This window comes from Phacochoerus africanus, chromosome X (assembly GCF_016906955.1).
Source record: "Phacochoerus africanus isolate WHEZ1 chromosome X, ROS_Pafr_v1, whole genome shotgun sequence".
In the NCBI taxonomy this organism is placed as follows: domain Eukaryota; kingdom Metazoa; phylum Chordata; class Mammalia; order Artiodactyla; family Suidae; genus Phacochoerus; species Phacochoerus africanus.
Window position 1 is genome coordinate 29,662,892 of NC_062560.1, and position 24,849 is coordinate 29,687,740.

The 24,849-nt window shown below is 37.0% G+C and overlaps 1 protein-coding gene across 6 annotated transcripts in view; it reads right to left on the reverse strand.

Moving 5' to 3' along the window:
• DMD (dystrophin) overlaps window positions 1–24,849 on the reverse strand; it is a 2,144,556-nt gene that overhangs the window by 321,347 nt on the left and 1,798,360 nt on the right. For all 6 annotated transcript variants that reach the window (XM_047764837.1, XM_047764839.1, XM_047764840.1 and 3 more), the window contains one exon: window positions 887–1,033. In XM_047764837.1, coding sequence (XP_047620793.1) covers window positions 887–1,033 — 147 coding nt within the window. The remainder of the gene's footprint in view (window positions 1–886; window positions 1,034–24,849) is intronic.

The window sequence follows — 24,849 nt, forward strand, 5'->3', positions numbered from 1 at the left end:
TTCATGCAGGGAATATATAGATACCCCTCCTCCAACATTACATTTTCTGAGTTCTTACTGTGATCCAGGTGCTATACTAACAACTCTATATGAAATAGTTCCTTTAATATTACAGCCAGCATGTTAGAGATGAGGAAATGGACAATCAGAGAGGTCAAGTGACTTCAAGGTCACTCAGTAAGTTTGATTCCAACACTTGTATGCTGTAATAATAACAATTATAACCAGAATAACACCAAGAAATAGAATTTACAGTGTTTATTACGTGGCTAGGCACCTTCCATGTATTGTGACTTACTTGTCCTAATAGACCCATATTTTAGAAACATTTAATACTCCCATTTTCTTCAGATGAAAGACTGAGGCTCAGAAAAGTTAAATAACTTGCCACAGATCCCAAAGGCAGTAAGGTGACCTTGAGCACAACTACATTCCATTTATTTATTGTAGAAACCTATGAAAAACTTCCATGTATGGGTTTATTGCAGAAGCCTATGAAAAACTTCCATGTATGGGTATTCTTTCTTTAAAACATTTAGAATGTGCCTTTTGTTTAAATGAGGATCCTCAAAGACGTTTTAGGAATCCAAGTAATAATAGTACAAAGTAATTCTATGCCAGTAATTTAGTTCTTCTGTCATGATTTAGCATTGTTTTCTAGGTTTATTCCAAGATATAGTAAAGTCTAAGTCATTTAAAAAGTTAATATTAATAGGCTTGAAAACACAAATATAGATGACTATAAAATAATACGAAATATCCTACACTCACAAAATATTATCATGAGTATCACATGAGAAATTACTTTCACTGTTCCCTACAAATAAGTCTTATCTGCGTATTCTCTAACTGTCAGAAGGAATTGAAATGCTTAAGTTGTGCCTACCTGCAGAAGCTTCCATCTGGTGTTCAGGTCTTCCAGAGTGCTGAGGTTATATGGGGACAGCTGAATGCCCAATGTGGTGAGTTGGCGAGCAAGGTCATTGATGTGGCTTACATTCTCTTTGAGAGGTGCAATTTCTCCTCTAAGTGCCTGTGGGAAATAGTCAAGGGCGAATTGGAAGATGAGAACACTGAAAGTAAAAAAAAACCCAGACTCATGAAAACTCTAAGTTATCTTATTTTGTTCAGGGTGTCAGCAACATTTGCTCTATTACAGTGATACTGTAACAAGGAGCATTTGTTAATGGGTGGATAACATATTTATTGAACACTTCTTAGGTACCTAATCCTGTGATAAGCTTTGTCCATACATAATCCTATTTTAGTCCTACACAGTAACCCTATGAAGTTGGTAGTTGGAGAATTCTTATTTTGTACAACAGAAAACAAAATTGCAGAGGTTAAACCTTGCCCAAGGTCCCATGGGTCAAAACTGAGCAATCTGGGATACACACTCAGGTTTGTCTGCCTTCAGCGTACGTATTCTTAACAATTATATGAATAAATTATATAAACAAATTCTGGATTGGCAATGAAACAGGAAAAATACAGTGTTGCTAGATTCTAGATTCTACTCATCTCACAAACAAAAATGGACATATTTTTTAACAATAAAAATGCACTCAATCATAAATATTACATTCATACTTTGTAGTAACTACATAATAAATAAATTCAGAGATTAGGGTATTTTGTCAAGTCCTAAGAATGACTTCCTGCTCTCCTGGTATTTTAGTCCCTGCAGCAATGACTGAAGAATGCTCTCATGGGGCTTCTCAACTTTTCTGAAAGCACTAGAGTGGAACTCTGTGATACAATGCATCGTGACAATCTGTTGAGCAGAAGAACGCTATGCAGATATGGGGAGGATATTACCATGCATCATATCTACCCTATTGAGATGACATTTATAGATCTTTAACATGATACATGATGTCCAAGTGTTCCAATGAGCAATTTCTAAGGGACAAATTCCCTCACTTCGGAGAACAGTTTGTGTAATGTAATGTCTGTGACAAGGACAGCACCATGTACATGACTTTGTGACTTGCTTAATCTGGGCCAGTGTAATAATCACTTATTTTTCTGGCTCACGACACTGATAAAACCACTGTTTACACTGACTTCATCTATAACCCTACAATTCCTTCTGAGTCCAAATGGAAGGAACCAGTATGTGCATTCTAAATAAGAATGGCATTATTCTCTCAAACCAAACTGGTATCTCAACGCTTAAATGTGGAATTATATGGAGTGTAAGACTCTTAAATAATACAAGATACTGTGACAATCACTCTGCTGAACTTAGAGTTTTTAAAAAAGTGGTCATTGAAAATATTAAAGAATCACAGGGCTCCTTCTGCAAGTGATGAAAATGTTCTGGAATTAGATAGTGGTTATGGTGGCATACTGTGTGAATATACTATACACGACTGAATTAATTATACACTTTAAAATGATGAATTTTACGGTATGTGAATTATATCTCAAAAATAAAAACAAAGAAAAACAGAAAAATAGAAGAAACTCTTCTGACTAACCACACACATGCAAAAAATCCTGAGTTTCTCATCTTTATTCGATTTTACGTCAGTGGAATGTCATAGCAATCATTCTGAAACTAAGAAAGTTTTTATAGGAATTGGTAGTAAATGTTATCATTCCACTGCCTTTAAGTAAATATATGGATTAAAAGAATCATAAGTGCACATGGAGAGAGGTAGTTGAACTCCATAAACATGAGTCCATATCATTAAAGGAAATGATCCATAATCACTTTGTTTTGCATGATAGAAAGGTTAGAAAAGAGATTTATTTTGTTTTGATTTTATAGGGCCACACCTGTGGCATATGGAAGTTCTCAGGCTAGGGGTTGAATTAGAGCTATAGATGTCGGCCTACGCCAGAGCCATGTAGGATCTGAGCCACGTCTGCAACCTACACCATAGCTTATAGCTCACGGCAACACCAGATCCTTAACCCAGTGAGCGAGGCCAGGGATCGAACCAGCTTCCTCACGGATACCAGTTGGGTTTGTTACTCGCTGAGCCACAACAGGAACTCTGAAAACAGATTTCTTAAATGTCAATGGGGAAAGCTGGACAATGACAATGATTACAAAATGGAACTATTCTCTTCTGGATAATAACACGTGTTTCCAGTAACCACAAGTAAGTATCACACGAATAGGAACTATAATGGGGAACCATTGCAGAGATGGTAGAATATCCAGGAAGAATCTCACAATACTGCAGATTAACCTTGTACTCTAATTATTGCCTTTGCAAGTGCAGCACTCAAACATTAAGTTCAGTATCCATCTCAGTTAAGTCATACCTAGATTTCAGCTCCCCTGGATTACATAATATTCAAGTGTCTCTTATTAGAGCATTTTGATTTCCACTCTCCCATGAAGTCCTGGACACAGATTTTAATCCTGCATCAATGTTTTGGAGGATGATGGAGATTAAATAATAAATTCCAGTTTTCATAATTAATCACAACACTCACTCTCCTTTCCTTCTCACTCTTCCTCTGTCTCTGTCACACATCACACACACACACACACACACACACACATACTCTGTCATAGCGTCTCGTGACTTCTTTTTTTGCTTTCTTATATCTACCAATTATAGTATAAGTTCCTTAACTGATCTCCACTGAAGACTCATCAGATTAGCCAGAGCTTCCTTTGTTTGGGGAACACATGGACTGAGGCCTCTAACAACCTTTAAATGAAATGGTAGAGGCATCTGTCAGTATGCATGGCCTCCAACAGTCATTAGTGTGTGTGTATTTTCTCAAACACGCTTTTGCCAAATAGTATTGCAATTACATAATTTAATTAAAGATTTCCTAAGCTAAATAAATATAAGTCTAAAAAGAAAATAAGTTATTCTTTCTATAAAAAGAATGTTAAATATTTTGGAAAGTTGCTTAAAAGGGAAAGATAAATATTTTGTAACAACCTATAAGGAAAAAGAATCTGAAAAAGAATATATATGTACATATAATATATATATACACACATACATATGTATAACTGATTCACTATGCTGTACACCTGAAACTAACACAACATTGTAAATCAACTATTCTTCAATAAGAAAGAAAAAGAAGCATTGTTGAATTGGGTGCTGACGAGACAACTGTAAAAGATTAGGAAAACAATCTGAAAATTTTAAAAGGATTCTGTATTCTGAGTGCTTCTCATGTTTCCCAATGGACTCTGTCTGCATTAAAGAGATTTGACAAATACATATGATATCACTTATATCTGGTATCTAATATACAGCATAAATGAACCTTTCCACAGAAAAGAAAATCACGGACTTGGCAACTTGTGGTTGCCTGGGGGGAGGGGGAGGGAGTGGGACAGATTGGGAGCTTGGGGTTAATAGATACAAACTATTGACTTTGGAATGGATTAGCAATGAGATCCTGCTGTGTAGCACTGAGAATTGTATCTAGTTACTTATGACAGATCATGATAATGGGAGAAAAAATATGTATACATGTATGTGTAACTGGGTCACCATGCTGTACAGTAGAAAAAAATTGCTTTGGGGAAATAATAAAACAAATAAAGAGATTTGACCTGAAAATCTATTATCCGTATGATTTATAGAGAACGCTAATCAGTGAGTCTACACTCAAAGAAAAAACTTCACACAATATAAAAAATATTAGTGACTATTTTAATACAGAATAAAATGTTTGACATACTTTCTATGATTCCCTAATTTAACTGACTTTTTCAATTAATGGATGAACTCTAGGGTCCTAAATGAGTTGGAAGAGGGAACATCTATTATAAATTTTGACTAATACTATTTTGCTACCACTGCTACTGCTGCTATTATTGCTATTAATTAAGGGGGAAAAAGCCATATGTTTCATTTAATCTGAATGCCTAAGTTTCTGTTAAGATAAACGGAAGCTTTGAAGGGTTGAGGGTCAGTTGGTAAAGAGATAATTAGGTGCATTGGTTCACTTTGGGGAGAGAGCTGTGATGGGCGTGAGCAGAATGAATAACTTTAGCCTGCTTGAAATCATCATGAGGGTACTAGGCATGTGAGGATGGAGGAAAGCAATGGTTGATGGTAGAAAAAGTGAAGAGAAAAAGGAGGCAGGAGAGTGTCTATGTCAGTCTTCACTTTGACATTTGACATAGGTTCTGGTAGCTGCTCCATACCACCTGAGGATGGCTCACTTCTGAAGTTGTCAATGCCTAGAAGCGTTGACCCCCTAAAGAAGCATGACCCCCTAAACATTGAATCATAGGACATACCATGTAAAGAGTGACTGCAGATACCATGTCGTTTAAAAGGATGAAACACTGGGCTTGACTATATTTCAAATATTAGCACTTTTAATATTGCACATATACATTTATGTTAAATTATTAAACACTAAACATAAAAAGTCAAAAAGCACAATTCACTCTGAACAATATGATGTGCAATTTAAATGCTACCAGAATTTCATTAGATTTTATTCTATTTGGGAAGTAGTAAGTGAGAAAACATTCAAGGGAGCCATTATACTCTGGGTTTTCTTTGAATCACTTAAACATCTGGAATATGTTCACCATGAAAGAGCAAACCAAGTCTAATTTTATTATGACTAGTTTCATGCAGGCAGAATTTTCACTTCATTAAATGTTGTCTGATTATAGATATAAGAGTACTGATTTAGAATGATGTATAAGTCAAGTTTTTCTTTTTATGACATCAAATTGCTTGTCAGATCTTTGCTTATTTTTATGTAGTTAAAAATTTGTTCATATATAGATTTGGAAATTCAGTCATCAACCACTTAACAATACAAGAAAGGAATTGTCTATTAACAAAGGAACATTACTTCTGAGGGAGTAATTTTGACTTGATAGTTAAGGGACTATTCTGAAAGGCATAGAAGGTCATTGTGGAGCACTGGAAAAGGTAAATTGAGGCATTTTCACTTTGGGGGCCTCCGTTTCCTCCATGAAGGAAACAACACACCTGGCATAGAATCAGGGTGCAATGAATATTTATTAGTTGAAAACATGAAATAAGTGGGAACATTTGAATTAGTCGTGATAGAGACCGTAAGGGGGAGTTGACCAAAGAAACTTAGTGAAGTTTCCAGACAGTGTTGAGGTCTCATTTGAGGCCCAAGATCACAGGGTTTTTTTTTAGCAGAACCAATCTGCCCAATGTTTTCTTTCTCCAACAATATGCCATGCAAGTGTGGAGAAAACAGTTGATCTAGGTTTGGGGTTTTGTCAGATGGTCGTGGCACAAATGCTTAGGGATAAGAGAATTTACACATTAGCCAGAATATGACTGAAAAACACAACTAATCTGGATTAGGAGGGAAGTAATGAAATATGAGGCTTGCAGATGGATAGAAAGTAGAGGGGTTCCATGGTGGAGGTCCAGGACCATCCATAAAGTCTACAGCAACATCAGCTGCGCAAGCAAGCAAAAAAGAGACTCTAGGATATTCAAATGAGCTCTGCCATTTATGAATTTCTTTATAACTTGTGTGATGTGATGTATATATATCACAGTTGTTATATATATTATATATAGTTTATATATTAATGGTGTTCCTGAGAATCTGAAAAACTTTCCTTCTAATCAACACTAAACACCATTCCTGAAATCTTAACCTGCTAATCCATAGAGGTCCTATGTCACTTACCAGGAATTCCAAATTAGTATGATCTGATAATGAAATGTCATTCTAGGGCTATATACACTGGGCAGAGAAATTTACACTACAAATACTATTTAAGAAATGAAGTAGGGGATAACTGCATTTATCTCTACAATAAAACCTTACTGAACAAAAATGTTTGTGAATCAAAACCCTTAAAAAGTAGCCTAAAAGAGTAAGTGTTAGGAAAAGCCTGAGGACTCTTCATGCTGGGTTAGTAGGAAATGAAAAACACATCCTGCAAATCCAGGTCTTAGTGTTGGCACTGAGGCTTCTGGATGTACCTCAGGGAAGGTCTCATAGAACCCAGTTACCTAGGAAGTGGGGGGAGGTCAGGCCAGCTATATCCGGCAGCTTCTGCATTTCAGAAGTATATCATTCTGATTGGGGTAATGGCCACTGCTAGAACCAAAGAGAGTCAAGGACCATATCCTGCTTTTCCTAGAACCTTGGAGGCTTACTGGAGCCTCTAAAATACCTGGAGGGAATGAGATACTCAAATGTGGTTGGACCAATAACAAAGAAACACAAGATGAGATATATAGGTAAGGCTTTCATGAGATGCATCAAACTTGGAGGCTTCCATTGTTATTTGCAATTCTTTTTTTTTATTTTAACCATTTTTAAAGTGAAGTTTAGTTAGTGTAAAATATTGTGTTAGTTTCAGAGGTATGGCAAACTCAGTTATACATATATATCTATTCTGTCTTGTATTCTGTTCCATTGTAGGTTGTTAGAGATATTTTTCTTTTTTTAATAATGATTTTTATTTTTTCCATTATAGCTGGTTTACAGTGTTCTGTCAATTTTCTACTGTACAGCAAGGTGACCCAGTTACACATACATGAATACATTCTTTTTTCTCACATTATCATGCTCCATCATAAGTGACTAGACATAGTTCCCAGGGCTATACAGCAGGATCTCATTGCTTATCCATAAAAAAGAACAAAATAATGCCATTTGCAGCAACATGGATGGAACTAGAGACGCTCATACTAAGTGAAGTAAGTCAGAAAGATATGATATCTCTTATATCTGGAATCTAATATGTGGCACAAATGAAGCTTTCCGCAGAAAAGAAATCATGGGCATGGAGAACAGACTTGTGGTTGCCAAGGGGGAGGGAGAGGGAGTGGGATGGATTGGGAATTTGGTGTTAATAGATACAAACTACTGCCTTTGGAATGGTTATCTGCAATTCTTGACACTTTACTCTGGTTGGCTTTCCACCTGGTGCCAAGATGTAGGTTCAGCTTGTCTCAGATACCTACTGCTTTCAGGAAGCAGAGTCTGAGAGCTTGTAAGGGCTCTCAGACTCTGAGAGAGAAGAAGGAGATGAGGTCAAGGAAGCTAAGTAAGGATGTGGTTTCATATGGAAAACAGTCTCAATCTGCTCCCAAGGGGAGCTCTGGCACACAAATTCTACCATGAAAGGTCCCACCGTGAGACAAAGAGGTCTTCCTTTTCTACTTCAAGGTGCACTAGTTATTGGCTGCCAGCTGCCGCCTGGCAGTTGTAGAGGAGAAGAGGTGGTAAGACTCTCAGGCAAGGAGCCTTCCTTTTGGCTGAAGAAGATCTGCTGGAAAAGGGTGCAACTCAGAGTTGCTGTGCGATGAGTGGACCAGCCTAAGCTGGGGTGCCAACCACATCCATGACATAGACTAACTTCATCCAGTTCCCCAATCTCCTTTTATCCTTGGACTTGGGGTCAGTTACTTTTTTTTTTTTGGCAAGAGACTTCTTATGTGAATTCTTATGTGAATTGAAGCTTAACATTATGAGGCCGTCCTCTAGATTTCCAGCAAAACTGAGACATAACACCCTTTCCATATGATTGAGTCCCTGATTTCTGCCAAAGACTGAGGGATTGTGTGGAGCTAAGACACAGGGGCTAGTGTGCTGACTAAATGAGTATCTCCCACTGCTGATAGTATTACCTTTACCTCTGGTAGAGACATTCTTGACAATAAATTATGCCATTGAAACTTGTTCTTTTTAAAAATAGAGACGCGACTGCATTGCATTCCAGCATCAGTTTTATTGTGGCAGCCTGAGGGCAAAATACTATGCTGTTTTTTTTTTTTTTCATTGTCTTCCCTGCATTTTGTTTTCAGGGCAATTCTTGCATGTGTTCCTATTTGGGCATGATCACTTTGGATGAACAAACAGAATAAGGACATAAATAATGAAACCAACAGAACTAATGACCTAGATGTATCATAATCAGGATGACTTGGGATAGGTTAAAATATTTTTTAAGAAAAACAGAACCAGATTTTAGGAAAACAGTGTGAAATTTTTGGGCATGAAAAAATCTGGTGCTTTTATTTCGCAAGCAATTATCACCAATTATATTTTAACTTTGGTTTTCCCTCAGAGTCACCACACTTCCAAATTTGTGGCGCTAAAAGAATAGCAATTAACTGCTGCATTTTTTTCCCATAAGCAAATCCTCGTGTTTTTTTAAAATCAAACAAGATTTCTAGTTTCTTTTCACGTTATTGAGAAAGAGTGTGCACCCAAATACGAAAGCATAAATTCCTTTTTAAAAAAACATTTTCTCACTTGCCCTCAAAATTCTTCATCTTTAAGGACATCGCTTCAATACGAAGCTTATAACTCCAGTGCTCTTAAAGGTGGATTGTAGGTTAACCACCCTAATAGTGTCTGTCTTTTTTTTTTTAATGCATGTTCATTTTCCCTCACAAATATAAACTAGAAATAAGGGCTAGGACAGAACTGATTACAAAGGAAAGATTTTTCACTTGAAAGAATAAGTTGTACACATCTGAGTTATTTTAATTTCCTTGGAAACTAGTTTCTATAATCCTAACTCTGGATGCTAATTATTTCTTTTTAATAGAAAGATGAAGCAAACAAACGAAACAAAAACAAAAGCATTTCAAGCTTTCCATAGCTTTCTAATGACACAATTAAAACAAATAAAAAAAGGTAGCTCATGAGTGTTTTACAGAGGCTAAATGCAAAATATGCACAATTAAAATAAAAAGGTCTCTAATGAGTATAAATAAATCATTTAAGCAGACCGTGTTCTGAGGCTGCTAAAAAAACAAGAAATGCCAATATTTTCCTTCTGTGAAAGTTTAATTATATGTGGCAAAACATCAAGCAAAATGGCAGTTAATGAAATCTGTTTACTTATTTAAAAACAAGTAATAATCCACACATGATTAAAAACATCAACCACGAGGACATTGATATTCAAAATCAGGAGTGATTTTAGATAGATTAAGCTTTCCATTTAAGAGTTTTTTGTGAATTTGCAAACATTACTGCCAGTCTAAAACGGTACTGGTCTGGGCCCATATCTGCCACTACTGCTGCCCCATCTTGCCATCCTCTTTCCCTTACTGGCTCAAAACACATAGAGTCTAAAATATGGCACAAGTTATCTATCAACAAAACAGAAAAGATCATGGACACCTAGGACAGACTTGTGTTTTTCAGGGGGAGAGAGTGGGATGGACTGGGAGTCTGGTGTTAAGAGATGAAAACTCTCACATTTCAAGTGGAAGGGCAATGAGATCCTGCTGTATACCATAGGGGACTATATAGCTAATCACTTATGATGGAACATGATGGAGGATAATGTGAGAAAAATAATGTGTATATATATATATATGTGTGTGTGTGTGTGTGTGTATCTATCTATCTATCTATCTATCTATCTATCTATATATCTATATCTGGATCACTTTGCTGCACAACAGAAATTGACAGTACACTGTAAATCAATAATAAAAATTAAAAAAAACATATTTGTCTAAGGCAATTATTCTCAAAGAGAAGCATGAGGCATAATCACGTGGAGGGCTTAGTGACACAGAGATTGCTAGGTCATACTCCAGTGTTTTTGATTGAAGAGGTCCAGGGATGGGGCTGAGAATATGACACTTGTAACAAGAAGATTCTGCAATGCTAGAACTCACCAAGTTTCTCCTTGACTTATACACCCTCAGTGCATACTGTTCCCTCAGCCTGGAGTTTCCCATTTGCATTCTTTGCCTAGCCAGCTTCCATTCATCTCCCTCAGATCTCAGTTACCTTGACCTTGACAGACAGCTCATCCCTGTTTGCCTAACCTAAGGGCAACTCCCCCTGTTTTTCTCACTCTCAGAACCCTATTTTCCTTCTTAGCACTGAGAGCAATTTGTAAGGGCATATTTATTCGCCTACTTATTAATTCATTGTCCCTTCACCAGACCCTGACCTTCATTAACTCAATTCTATGTTATTTTTTTTCCACCGGGGTATTCCTGTACCTAGTAAATGATAATCCCTTAATAGATTCTTACTAAAGAATAAACAGTTAAGAGAATTAGGCACTACTACTTCAGATCAACAGCTATTCTCATACCACTTAAACACAATTTCCAACAGAAATCTGATGCCAAGTTCCTAAGTAAGAGAAACTTGTTTATTTCCTTCAGGTTTCCTATCTGAATCCTTTGGATCCACTGCTTGATTTATCTTATGCTGACATATATGCTAATTTCTGAGGTATCTTTAATGCTCTGAGGAAGAAATAGAACATTCAAGTTTTTTGGTACTAACCAGTGGGTTTTCATAAAAAAAAGAACTGGGTAGCGGGGGGGGGGGTCATCTATTTAAGGACAATATGTTCTTTGGGTAGCGATACACTTGGTATAAGCTTTCTGCAGGGCTCTTTGGCAAGACTGAAGAAAAGCTTTAAAAATACTTATACAGGAAAAAATGAGAAAGCTGCACACCACCATTCCCATGTGGAGTTGTAAAGGGGACAAGGAGGCTGAAATCCAGCCTGAGCTACACTACCAAATGGGTGAGCTTTTGCACAGGACTGGCGGTCTCTTCAACAAAAGAGGTACTTTTCTCTACTTCTCCCAAAGAGGCACTTGCGTGGACTGAGATGCTACATGCTGGGTTTGAGAATATGGTGATCTCTGTTTCTCTCTCTCTCCACTTACTTTGTCTCTGTCTCTCTACTCTTTCTCTCACATTTGGTGTTTCCCACTAGTGAAAATGTTTATTTACGAGTATTTTCCATGAATTTCCTCTTGTGTAAAAAGGGAAACATAACATGGGACACATCAGGGCTGTTGTAAAGATGAATGAGAAGTTGGGTCTATTTCTCCTTCTTTTACTCCACCTGCAGCCAGTTAAGCACCGTGTCCAATGACATGGGGACATGAGTCCTACTCAGTCTAACTCCGGGAGACTCAGCAAAGCAGAGGGTCATACATTTATCCAAGAGAAAACCACAAACTAAGAACTAAACTACTTTCTTGGGTAGCTGAGTCTTTGGAGCCAACTTCTAATATTACCTCAGGGTAAACCTGTCTTTCCTCACTCCTCTATCATGTAACTTTGTGAGGTCTTCTTGAACTAGACATTGGGATGTAGTTACATGAAACTGATAAAGGAAAAAGAAGTGTGGTGGGAGGAGGAAAGGTATTTGTTCAGAGCTTGAACAAAGCTATGAGGTAGGAAAGCTTATGTATTTGGGGAGGTGCAAAGGGTCTTTAATAAGCTGAAGCATGTATTATAGTGCAGTTGCAAAAGGAAAATCATGGGCCTTTTCTTGGAGCAAGATTGTGGTGGGTTCGAATGAGCTGGACGTTGCAGGGCAGTAATGAAGGCTTGTGCAAAGGGTAATGGCATATTCTCAACAAGCCTTTGGCTGGATTTAATTACTACTCACCTGAAAACACTTTATATCCACCGTGCACTGTGTATACATCTACTATGCACTGGGAAACAGAACTCTCAGAGGATTCACAGTCATTAGCAGAGAGAGACAATTTTGTGAGTTATTAGAAAACAGTGTAATCATGTTATGAAAAGTTGTGCCATGGGGTTTGAAATGTGCAAAGGAGGATGTTAAGGTAGATCAGGAGAGGCTCCCTGAATAGATGAAACGACAGAAGTCATCCATGGAGGAGGACATCAGAAAAGATACATTCATCTGGGTGTGGCATATACAACTGGAAAATTTCAAGTCAAGCAGTGTAAGCTAGTGGCCATTTCAGAACGGAGAAAGAATTGACAAGGAATTTTGCATTTTCAGAGAGGAGGTAACAGTGGCTAGAAATAGGACTGTGACAAATAGGAGCAGATTATCTGTAAAATAATTTAAAGGAAGAAAGTATTTTGCCCTGTGGTTTTGTGGATATTTACTAATTCGCTCATTCCAAAAAAATATTATTGAGCACCCATTATATGCCATAGAATGTTCCAGGCACTAGGCATAAAGCAGTTTACAAAATAGACCAAGTTCCTATGATCCCACAGCTTAACTCTAATGAATATAATTTCATTTAAATGCTGACCCTTTTTTTTTTTTGACTTTTTAGGGCTGCACCCGAGGCATATGGAGGATCCCAGGCTAGGGGTCCAATTGGAGCTGTAGCTGCCGGCCTACACCACAGCCACAGCAACACCAGATCTGAGTCACATCTGTGTCCTACACCACAGCTCACAGCAATGCTGAATCCTTAACCCACTGAGCAAGGCCAGGGATCGAACCCGCATCCTCATGGATGCTAGTAGGGTTCATTAACTGCTGCGCCATGACGGGAACTCCTAAATGCTGACTCTTATTATAAAGGTTTGTAAATAAACAAATTCCAAGCCAAAATGGATCTATAGCTAAAAACTGCAACATTTTTGACCCATAAGATGGAGGACAACATATGATATTGTATATTGCACTTCCCAAGAGATTCTTTTTCTCCATTAAAACAAGTTAGGCTACCTCTGCATGTATGAATAATAATTAACAGAGGAATCTAGGGTTGTAAAATACCTGTGTGGTATCTATAACTAGTTTGCTCTATACTGGGCACATTTATTTAATTTTAGTTCTAAGGGGAAGGCACTCACTATTGAAACAAAATGACTTTTTGCTGATTTGATTTTCCATTCAATAATTGTTATCAACTTAGAAATATTAAAGCAGAAATAAATCAGAGATGAATATAAATTTTCAAAGAGCCTAGATAAAAATAATTAAATGGAAAAAGGCTGAAAAAGATAGTAAAATGCCCTTCTATATAATTTTTTACGTTTACTTTCAGATTATTGTAGCTCCTGAATTTAATAAATATTTTTAGTCTTTCCAAAAGGTCTTTCTTTCTTACAAATGGAACGACAAAAGAACAAGAAGTTCCACTCCTTGAAGTCAAACAAAATGGATGAAAAAATGATTTTCTTCATTAAAATCTATGCAACAGCATGTTTAAAAATTAGACTGGTAAATTTTTCAAATAACGGTTCATCTTCACTTCATCATATTCCCAGGCTGCAAAGAAAGTCTGATGTATTTACTTCCAAACAATGTTTTGCCTCCAGATATATTAATGGTTATTATTTTTACTTCCATACATGTGTGTGCAGGCACATGCGTGTTTGCGTGAAAGATCTAGCTTATTAAGTGGAGTCAAGAATTTACTTAGTTTCTCATTTTTTCACCATACTTTGAGAATTTTACTTTCAAGATATTCCTCTGATTTTTCTGATCAATCTTCAGGTAAGATCTAAATTCATATTATTATGGAGTGTTATGACAACTGCTATCATGATAATGTCCACTTAAGTACATGCGAATGATGAATAAATTACTACTTACACAAATGTGTCAAGCCATCTAATCCACGGACTCAAATGTTATTTTAAAAAAAGTCAGTCACTGGCCAAATCTACCCTTTTTAAAAAGTGATTCGGATTCAACCAACAAAGATATATTTTAATAGTAATAGATTTCTTTTTTCTTTTTCAAAAAAGGAGTGTGATTTAGTACCGTCAAGAATCTGTGGGAATGATGTTGTATTGATTATCTAAAGAAAAATGCTATTTCAGTTGAGAAAACGGTTTAAAATCTTAAAAAATTAATCTTTTCACTAAGAATTCAAGATTTTTTAAAAATCAAAGTGGGTCAGATTTCATTCAGACCCATTTTTCACAGGATATTCCGCCCCAACCCCTAGGCAATTCTAACACTGAGAAAACCTTAAAAGTCTTCCTTTAACCTTTATAACAAAATGTTAGGATCGTTCCAAAGGTAATATTTTATTCACTATGTAAGTCAAAGGATCAATAGAATTTATGCTGATTTGTTTAGCTTATATTTCTTTTAAACTTATGCTTTATTGGAGGTACAAAAATCACCATTATACTGGATAACCCTTGTAGTATGGCATTGTGTAAGTTGAAACAATGAGCCATTGTTTGGCTTTAGCCTTGCCCCACTAGAAATATTGGAGGCCAATAGGCAACTGACAAGTAGTTGGGAGAAGGGGGTGAAATGTTGTTTGATGTGGCCTGCTTGTCCTTAGGACAGACAAGGGCCTGAAACTGCATGGCAATTCAATGGGTATTATTTAATGAGACCTAATAGGATTTAAGTTTATAGCAGTAACTATAAAGAGTCCAAATTGGGTTAAAAGGTTTTAAGAGTAAGAAAATAAGTAAACAAAATGAAACAGTGGTGGTTTGTCACTGGTTCCAAAAAACAAATAATAATATATATCCATAAAACAATACATTGCTTACCCCTCATTTACTCTAGTTTCCATTTAATTACTATACTTTCGCATACATTGCTGACAAATTGACTTTATTCTCTTTGCTAACTTGCTTAGTGCCATGTTAATATCATGATGATAGAATTGGAGTATTTGATAGAGAAATACTCCAAATGAGCCCACTGAGTTTATAATATTATGGAATCCCAGGGAAGAAGAATTCTCAAAACAGGTATGTTTTGAAATAGGACCAGCAGGCTCTTAACCACATGAAGAAAAAAATTCACCATAAAAATCGATTCTTTGAAAGGAAGAAGAAATCTATCTTAGTGTTAGATTCTCCAGCCTAATTCTAGTTAAGAGAGTTTGACATTTCAGGGCTGAACACACTGTGCAAACTTAATAAATATTGAAGTTTACAAACAAAAACATAACAATGATATGTGGGCCAATTTTCAAAAACATTGAAAATCAATGTGCCCTTACTGAGCCTAATTTAGTTAACTCAATTATTTAATGTATACTTGAATTGAGTGGGTTTTTAAATAGCTATTTCAATTTTACTTCAAACATTAATCAAATGACTTTTAATGTACAATTTCCTTTATATCCATACTATACTCTAAGATTCCAGAATAAGGGGGAGAGTTTGATTTGAATATTGCTTTTTTAATGGTAAAGCATATTTTAAGACATTTGTTTCTATTATATTTTGGCCATAATTTTCATTATATATAGCACTGACCATATACCACAATTATAAACTTTTTCACAGGCATTTAATAGAATGATATTGCACCACTTCTGGGGGAAAAGTCCCCCTTCTCCAATTACTGTAGTTAAAGACTATTTCCTCGTTTGTCCCAGTCATTCTCCCAGTTTCACCCCCAATCCACCTCTGCATGTACACATAAACATATACCCTCTTACCCTGAACACAAAGCCTTGGTGGGTTGACAAGATAAATTATAAAATGTAGGAATTCCCCAATAAGCTATCAGCTATTCACACCTAGCAAGAAGGTTTTGATTTTAAAAAGTTAAATAGTCTCAACTCTTCTGAATATCCTTGATTTTAGAAACTCTGCAAAGTATGTGCTTATAATTGATATGTTTGGCAGAAAATTACAAGGAGAATTTTAAAATTTAATGGTTGTTATTGGTAAATGTGATAATATTTAAACAAATGAGTATTATGTGCTGAAATATTTCAATTTTAAAGTATGAATAGTGGGGAGGCAAGTTAAGTTCTAAGTCATGTGAAGCAACTCAAAAATCATAAGAGTGTTATTAAAATACCAAGAAGAAAACTGGAATAAGTAACTCTGAATGTCTTTCACAAGAGAGATTCAGAAAGAATAGGGGAGTTCCCGTCGTGGCGCAGTGGTTAACGAATCCGACTAGGAACCATGAGGTTGCGGGTTCGGTCCCTGCCCTTGCTCAGTGGGTTAAAGATCCAGCATTGCCGTGAGCTGTGGTGTAGGTTGCAGATGCGGCTCGGATCCTGCGTTGCTGTGGCTCTGGCGTAGGCCAGTGGCTACAGCTCCAATTGGACCCCTAGCCTGGGAACCTCCATATGACGCGGGAGCGGCCCAAGAAATAGCAAAAAGACAAAAAAAAAAAAAAAAAAGAAAGAGTAGGCCATTATTCATTTCAAGGTTTCAGAGTGAAATTCTGCTCCCTACCTAAACGATCAATCACTCTCACAGGAGGCCATGTGCCTGCATTCAATATTAAATTAAATGCTCTGGATGTCATTAAATATAAGAAAAACAACAAATGATGTAATTATTTATAATTGAAGAATTACTAATTATAAATGAATGTATTATATGCCTATGTACAATATGTATTTATATATGTATATGGTAGCTTTACTATGGAAATATGGTTCCCAAAGTGTCCCTGGACCAGCAGCATTGCCATCACCTGGGAAACTGGTTAGAAATGCAGATTTTTAGCCTGACTCCAGGCCTCCTGAATCAAAAACTCTGGGGAAAGGATTCACCACTGGGTTTCCACGAGTCCTCTAGGTGACTTCTGATGCACACTAAGGTGAGAGTCACTGCTTGAGAAAATTCTTGACACTCTCAAAGACTCTGAATACCTAGCATCCCCAAATTCACAAATATCTGATTAATTCAGACACTTAGAGATTATATAACTATAAAGCCAAAGTTGCTTCTAAAGTCATTTTCTTTAGGAATATTCACCCCCACTTTCTTAGACATTTTCTTGAATCCTTCTCTTCCATTACCAATTCAATTAAGTACCTAGGAGGTAGGTTGGTCAGGGGGAAGGTGGATTTTCCATAAAGAAACAAAATGTTCAGCACTTATAAAGAATTACTGCATGTGAAAGCACAAAACAGCACTGAAAGGGCCATATTGAGATGTAGAGGCTGAGTGGATTACTTGGTTCACATACTAGCTGTAGGGGACACTTTTCCTGGCCTGGGCATCCACCCCCACCCCAGCTGCTGTGATTGTTGGCTACTAATGTCTCACAGCTGCCTCTCTTCTTCAGAAAGGTGATCTCTGCTGATGGGAAGTCCCTGACTTGCATAGCAACTTGTGTCCTTAGTGGTGGGCCACAGCCAGCAGAGTCTTGGAGAAGCGCCCAAGTCAACTGTGTGTGTCTCTTCCCAGCTCTGCATTCATTGAGATCATATTGGCAGCTTGAATCATCCATGGTGGGAGTACTTACACCACAATTGGAAAACACTACAAATCAGTGTTCACTACACCTCAGAGCTAGCTGATAAATATTTACTAGCATACTGCTGGCTACAGCCATGACTGGCTGGGGTAGAAAAGCACAACTCTGTTGTGTGGTTCATACTCCAGAACTTTCTCCATCTGAATCAAGACACAAAGCTCGATTTTTGCCTGAGATGGCACATTTGCTTGGCTCTTTCTTCTCCCTTGTTATGCCTCCCTAACTCTCACACTGGTTTCTCCTGAAAGCAGACCATCCATAAATCCTGTGCACCAGACCCCTGTTCTCAGGGTCTGCTTCCAGGGAACCTAACCTGTAACACCAGCTAAATCATTAGTGAAGTGACTGCTGCACAAAAGTCTCCAAGAATATATGTTCAAAATCACAAAGCTCTACAGGTCATGGATCTTTTGGATCACAATGGTCAGATGGAAGTGCAAATGATAAATCTGCCATGGCAAGGATCTAGTCTTTGGGTATGTGTACATAAAAGAAAGAAGTTGATGGACAAAGACAAAACCAGCACAAATTGGGAAGTTTTTCCTATCATTCTTCTCAAATTATGCTTTTATACCCATAGGTGAATATACTGGAGGATTCATTTTTACTTAAGATCTTAGAGAACAATATATCTTTATATTAAAACATGACAAATACATTTTGGATAAGACCATAAAATTGAAAGAGATTTTAAGACTGAGAAACATCACAGAAGTTTCAGGTTCATGCAAAAAGGAGGTAAGCAGGTAGAAGCAGTAGAAAGCCAGCTTCATCTCCCTGGCCATTAAGAGCACTGAAGTAGAAAGGTTTGAGAGGCAATGCTTTTGGGAACTGCTGTTGATAGAAGAAAAAGATCTGTAATTGTACACTACAACTAAAAATATTATTTTAGTATGAAAATATCTTATTATGAAAAAAGCCTGCTTTTCTTAGGCCCCATTAAAATGAGAGAGTTACATTAGTATCATAGACATATCTGTTCCCATAATACCCAGAACAGTGGTTAACTAAGAACAATTATTCAATGTCATTGCTTAACTTAGTTAATGTCAGGTTGCATAAGGCATAATATTGGTGCCAATGTTAGCTGTGTAATTTTAAAAACTGTAATTGCCAAGCATGATGGGAACACAATAGGAGCCCACTCCTTGGGCTATTTGTTCTTAAATCATTCCTTGTTATGCTTCTGGTAGGAGAGTAACATAATTGGGAACTTTAAACTTGGTACAACTTTAGTAAATGTCTAAGGAGAATAAAAGTACTTAGTCCTTCCATTTTCTAAGGAAACAGAGAATTTCACTTAACTCACATTTCAATACTGTTTCTAGTTGATGTGTTATACACACACATACATGCAAACTAATACAAATTCTTGCTCCTTCACCTTGGTGCTAAATAATAGTATTCTCAGGAAAACTAAGATGCCGTTAATATAATTCCTAGTACAATTTTATTCATGAAATAAATCAAACATTCACACTCTGTAATGAGATGAGATTTCTCTGGGTATAGGTTTTGTTTTTGTTTTTTTTTTTTTTGTCTTTTTGCCATTTCTTGGGCTGCTCCTAAAGCATATGGAGGTTCCCAGGATAGGGGTCCAATCGGAGCTGTAGTCACCAGCCTACACCAGAGCCATAGCAATGCGGGATCCAAGCCGCGTCTGCAACCTACACCATGGTTCACGGCAATACTGGATCCTTAACCCGCTGAGTAAGGCCAGGGATCGAACCCGCAACCTCATGGTTCCTAGTTGGATTCGTTAACCACTAAGCCACGATGGGAACTCCCCTAGGTATATATTTTAACCATATCATGAATGAATGAACGATTGCGTTTTTAAACCCATTAATAATGATACTATATAACTTAAGTTTTTGTTTTGAATAGTCTGTTATTATCCAATAATCTTGAGGAATAGGGTTTATAATTACCACCAGCCACGAACAAAGCCTCTGGAATAAATCCTTAGTAAACAGGATTGGCATATTAAAGGATCAGTTTTTGATATGGCTGTTTTCAAATAGGAGGAAGGATGATATTCTTTGGAGGAATTTTTATTATCTAATTAAATACTTCTTTAGTAGAATAAAGTCAGATGAACTCATTAGCTGAAAATTTTGATTAGCCATGTTCTCCTAAATATTCCATGACTGGAAGAGCTGTACAGCTCTGATTTAATGCAATGACAATGACAATGGTTACCAATTCTAGCTCCTTCTTTTATCACAGTCCATAAAGGAATACAAAGAAGTCCAAATTAAAATAAGTTCAATAATAAAAAGAACATGTTCCTTTTCTAACTGTTCTAAAGCCTTTTCCTATCTTTAAGCAAAGTTCACTCAGTAATTATCTTATTTATGAAAGTAAAAAGCAGAAGGATGTTTCTCTTATTAAATAAATGGCTTTGTGCTTTGAATGTGGAAGGCATCTCAAAACAGTCAAAAAGAAAGCAGTGTTGAATGTCATCAACTTATTTCCTCCCACCCACTGTTTTAAATCATTTTCTTGGTTCAAATGTATACTACAGTTACATAAGTTGTTTATGAAGAGCCAAATTAATAGTCTTTGCAATTGTTTTCTTTGGAATTTGGAGAGCTGACAAATGAATTAGTAGAAAATGGCAATTCTACATGAATTAGCTTTTAAGTCTCCCTAAGAGGCTGATGCAGAACTTAATAAGAGACTTATTAGGAGAAGTAGGACAACTTAATTCAGATTGATTATAGACTTTGGTGAAGACAGCTGGGGTTCAAATGAAACTGAAAAAGAACTTATATGCACTTCAAAGTATGCTAAGCAGATGTCTGAAACAATTACTCTGCACTGCCTTTTCAGAAGTATCAAAGGCAGGATGGGAATAGCATGGTAAACGAAGGTTCTATTTGCCTAGATGGAGGTGGGGGCTTTAAAAACACACACAGGACTATCTAAAATCAGATGCCTTGGGTAAGGAATGTGATTTGACATTGCTGTCTAAGTAATTTGCTTTCAGCTTTCTAAACAAATCAGGAAATGAGAGTGAAAACATGGGAACTAAGTAATAAGCTCTCCTGGCAACATTAACTTATACTTAATTTTACATTGAACAAATAATTTGGTTAGGAATTTTAAGACGACAAATTCCTACTTTCATTTCCAAGTTTGAATAAGGCCAACAAGGACCATTATATTCAATAATAAATACTATACTTTTTTAAGCATATAAGTAAGAGTTTACTATAAGATGCCTTCTAGATATATTCCCAGATGTTAAAAGCAAAATAATAAGCTTTTAAACTTTGAAATTGCATGCTTTGAACACTAGCTAAAAGCCTGGTTACTCCATATGACAGGCATTAGTTCCATATTTAACTCAGATTTATAAAGGATTACATCTTTTTTTTGTCTGTATTTTCTTTGTCATGCAAGGCTTACATAATACACATAGCATTCATATAAAAACAACAAAAGTCTCTACAGAGCAATTAATTTGTAGTCAATAACAATTAACGAAATATCAGTAAGCTTTCCTTTTTCTACTATGGGCAGTATACCTTATTCATTGTGGAGATATTCCTTTATTCAGAGTGGGAAGAGCTTACATATTTTGAGTCTTTTTTAGAGCTTCTCTGTTTGTGATGGTTCTGTCTCTGTATCCCCTGCCTCTATAAGAAAGGGTTATAAACTTTCTCTATAAAACTTATATCTACAGAAAGGATTTAAGGTTGATGAATATAAATGACAAATATGAAAAAATTAATAAATAATAATTAAATACTAGAACCAGGGTTTAAGAGGAAAAAAGCTAATATGTTACATAACATTTCACATTATCTATCATGTTTTGTACTTAGTTTTCTCAATGTCAAATTCTGAGATAGCATTTCTTTGACAAGTTTCTTGGATAAACCAAGCCACAGGTAGCCTGAAGAGAAGCATTTGCCATTTTTTTAAAATTTTTGGATGTGAATGTTGAAAATTATATAACTTTAGGATTGCATAGTGGTTTCATCATAGTTCCTGATCATATTTACATATTAATTACAACTCCAAAAAGGTCTAATTGAAATATTTCATTGTAAGAACTTTAAGGAAAAGCTCACAGAATTGATATTTTTGATTTTTCATAGAAAGAAATGCAAGTTAAAAGTCTGATAAAAAAGTAAAATGCATAATTACATAGGTATGACAAATGTGCATATTACAAGATGGAAGCCAGGGACTCTAACGATGGTGTGTGAAAAACTGTTTCAAATCAAACTGCAAGCTAAGGAAAATGAAATGTTTCTGGCTCAAGAATGATGTAACGATTTGTGTTAAAAAAAAACATGGTAGATTAGAACAAAAAGAAAACTTAGAAAAAACAACAATTCACACAAAATTTTTCACACCGTAAATGTCCTTAAGAACAAAAATGTTGACAGAGATGGGATTAAGATGGTGGAATAGAAGGACTGGAGCTCACCTTTTCTAATAGAAACAACAAAATTGCAACCAAATGCTGAATAACCTTCAACCAAATGGACTGGAAACTTTCAAAAAGATATCCTACTCCAGAAGACAAAAGGAGGCCACATCAAGAGATAGGAGGGGCAATTACATGATATAAGCAACTCCATACCTTGCAGGTGGGAAGCCCACAGACTGGAAAGTAACTGTATCACAGAGACTCATCTACAGGAGTGAGAGTTCCGAGTCCAACATCAAGTCCCCATGCCTGGGGATCTGGTACTGGGAGAAAGAGCCCCTTGAGCATCTGGCATTGAAGGCCAGTGGGGCTTGTGCACAGGAGCTCCACAGGACTGGGGGAAACAGAGACCCCATTCTGAAAGGTGCATGCAGGCTTGAAAGGTGCATGCAGGCTTTTGTGTGTGCTGAGACGTGGGGAAAAGCAGAGGCTCCATGGGAATCTGGGTCAGACCTGACTGCAGCTCTTGGAGGATCTCCTGGGAAAACAGGGGGTGATTGTGGCTTGTTGTGGGGAAGGACATTGGGAGCAAAGCTCTCAGGAATATTCATTGGTGTATGTTCCTCTGGAGGTGGCATTTTGGGAAAGTCTGGAGCCACCCATCAGTGCTGAGAAGCCCCAGGCCAAGCAATAATCCAGGTGGGAAAACAGCCCCACTCATCAGTAAACAGGCTGCCTAAAGACAACCCCAGGCACACAGCCTCCTCTAATCTCATCCCAAGACAAAGCCCCACCCACCACAGGGATAGGAATCAGCCCCACCTACCAGTGAGCAGGCACCCTGTCCCTCCCATCAGGAAGCCTACAGCAAGCCCCCTTGCCAACTTCAGCTACAGGGGGTCAGACATCAGAAGTAAAAGAGGCTACAACTCTATTGTCTGCAAAAAGGAGACCACACCAAAAACCTATAAAAATGAAAAGACAGAGAACTATAACACAGATGGGGAGCAAGAAAAAAACTCATAAAAACAGCTAAGTAATCTAGAGATTATTAGCCTCCAGGAAAAAGACTTTAGACTGTTGATGCTGAAGATGATGCAAGACATTGGAAAGAAACTGGAGGCAAAGATGGATAACTTACAGGAAACACTGAGCAAAGAGATACAAGATATAAAACTTAAACAAGAAGAGATGCAAAATACAATAACTGAAATACAAAATTCACTAGAAGTAACTGATAGCAGAATACAGGAGGCAGCAGAACGAATAAGCGAGGTGGAGGACAGACTAGTGGAAATACTGATGCAGGAGAGAAAAGAGAAAAAAGATTGAAAACAAATGAAGAGAGTCTCAGAGAACTCTGGGACAACATTAAATGCACCAACATCCATATTATAGGTGTGCCAGAAGGAGAAGAGAGAGAGAAGGGGACAGAAAAAATATTCCAAGAGATAGTAGCCGAAAACTTCCCTAACATGGGAAAGGAACCACTCACTCAAATCCAGGAAGCACAATGAGTACCATATAAAATAAACCTAAGGAGGAACACCCTGAGACACATATTAATCAAACTGACCAAAATTAAAGACAAAAAGAAAATATTGAAAGAGACTAGGGAAAGAAAACAAATAACATACAAGGGAACCCCAATAAGGTTATTGGCATATTTTTTTGGTAGAGATGCCGCAGGCCCAAAGGGAGTGGCGTGACATAATTAACATGATGAAAGAAGAAAACCTGCAACTAAGATTACTTTATCCAGCAGGAGTCTCATTCAGATTTGAAGGAGAAATCAAAATCTTGACAGACAAGCAAAAGCTAAGAGAATTCAAAACATTAGACCAGCTTTCCAACAAATGCTAAAGGAACTTCTCTAGGCAGAAAAGAAAAGGCCACAGCTAGAAACAAAAATGCCAGAAATGACAAGGCTCACCAGTAAAGACATGTACAGCAAAGGTAGGAAATCATACACACACAAATATGCTACCAAAATCAGAAATCATGAGAAGAGGAGGGTATAAATGGAGGATACTGGAGATGCACTTGCAATTAAGAGACCAACAACTTAAAACAATCTCATATATACATAGACTCCTATATCAAAACTTCAGGGTGGAGTTCCTGTTGTGGCTCAGTGGCTAATGAACCTGACTCACATTGAGGAGGATGAGGGTTTGATCCCTGGCCTTGCTCAGTGGGTTAAGGATCTGGCATTGCTGTGGCTGTGGCATAGGGCAGTGGCTACAGCTCCAATTCAGCCCCTAGCCTTAGAACCTCCAGATGCCACCAGTGTGGCCCTAAAAGACAGAAGGCCAAAACAAAATAAAACAATATCAGGGTAACTGCAAACCAAATATCTACACTAGAGAACACACACAAATAAGAAAAATCAACTCAAATACAACACTAAAGATAGTCATCAGACCACAAGAGAGAACAAGAGAAGAAGGGAAGAAAGAAGAGCAACAAAAACAAATCCAAACCAATTAATAAAATGGCAATAAGAACATACATATCAATAATTACCTTAAATGTAAATGGACTAAATGCCCCAACCAAAAGACATAGCCTG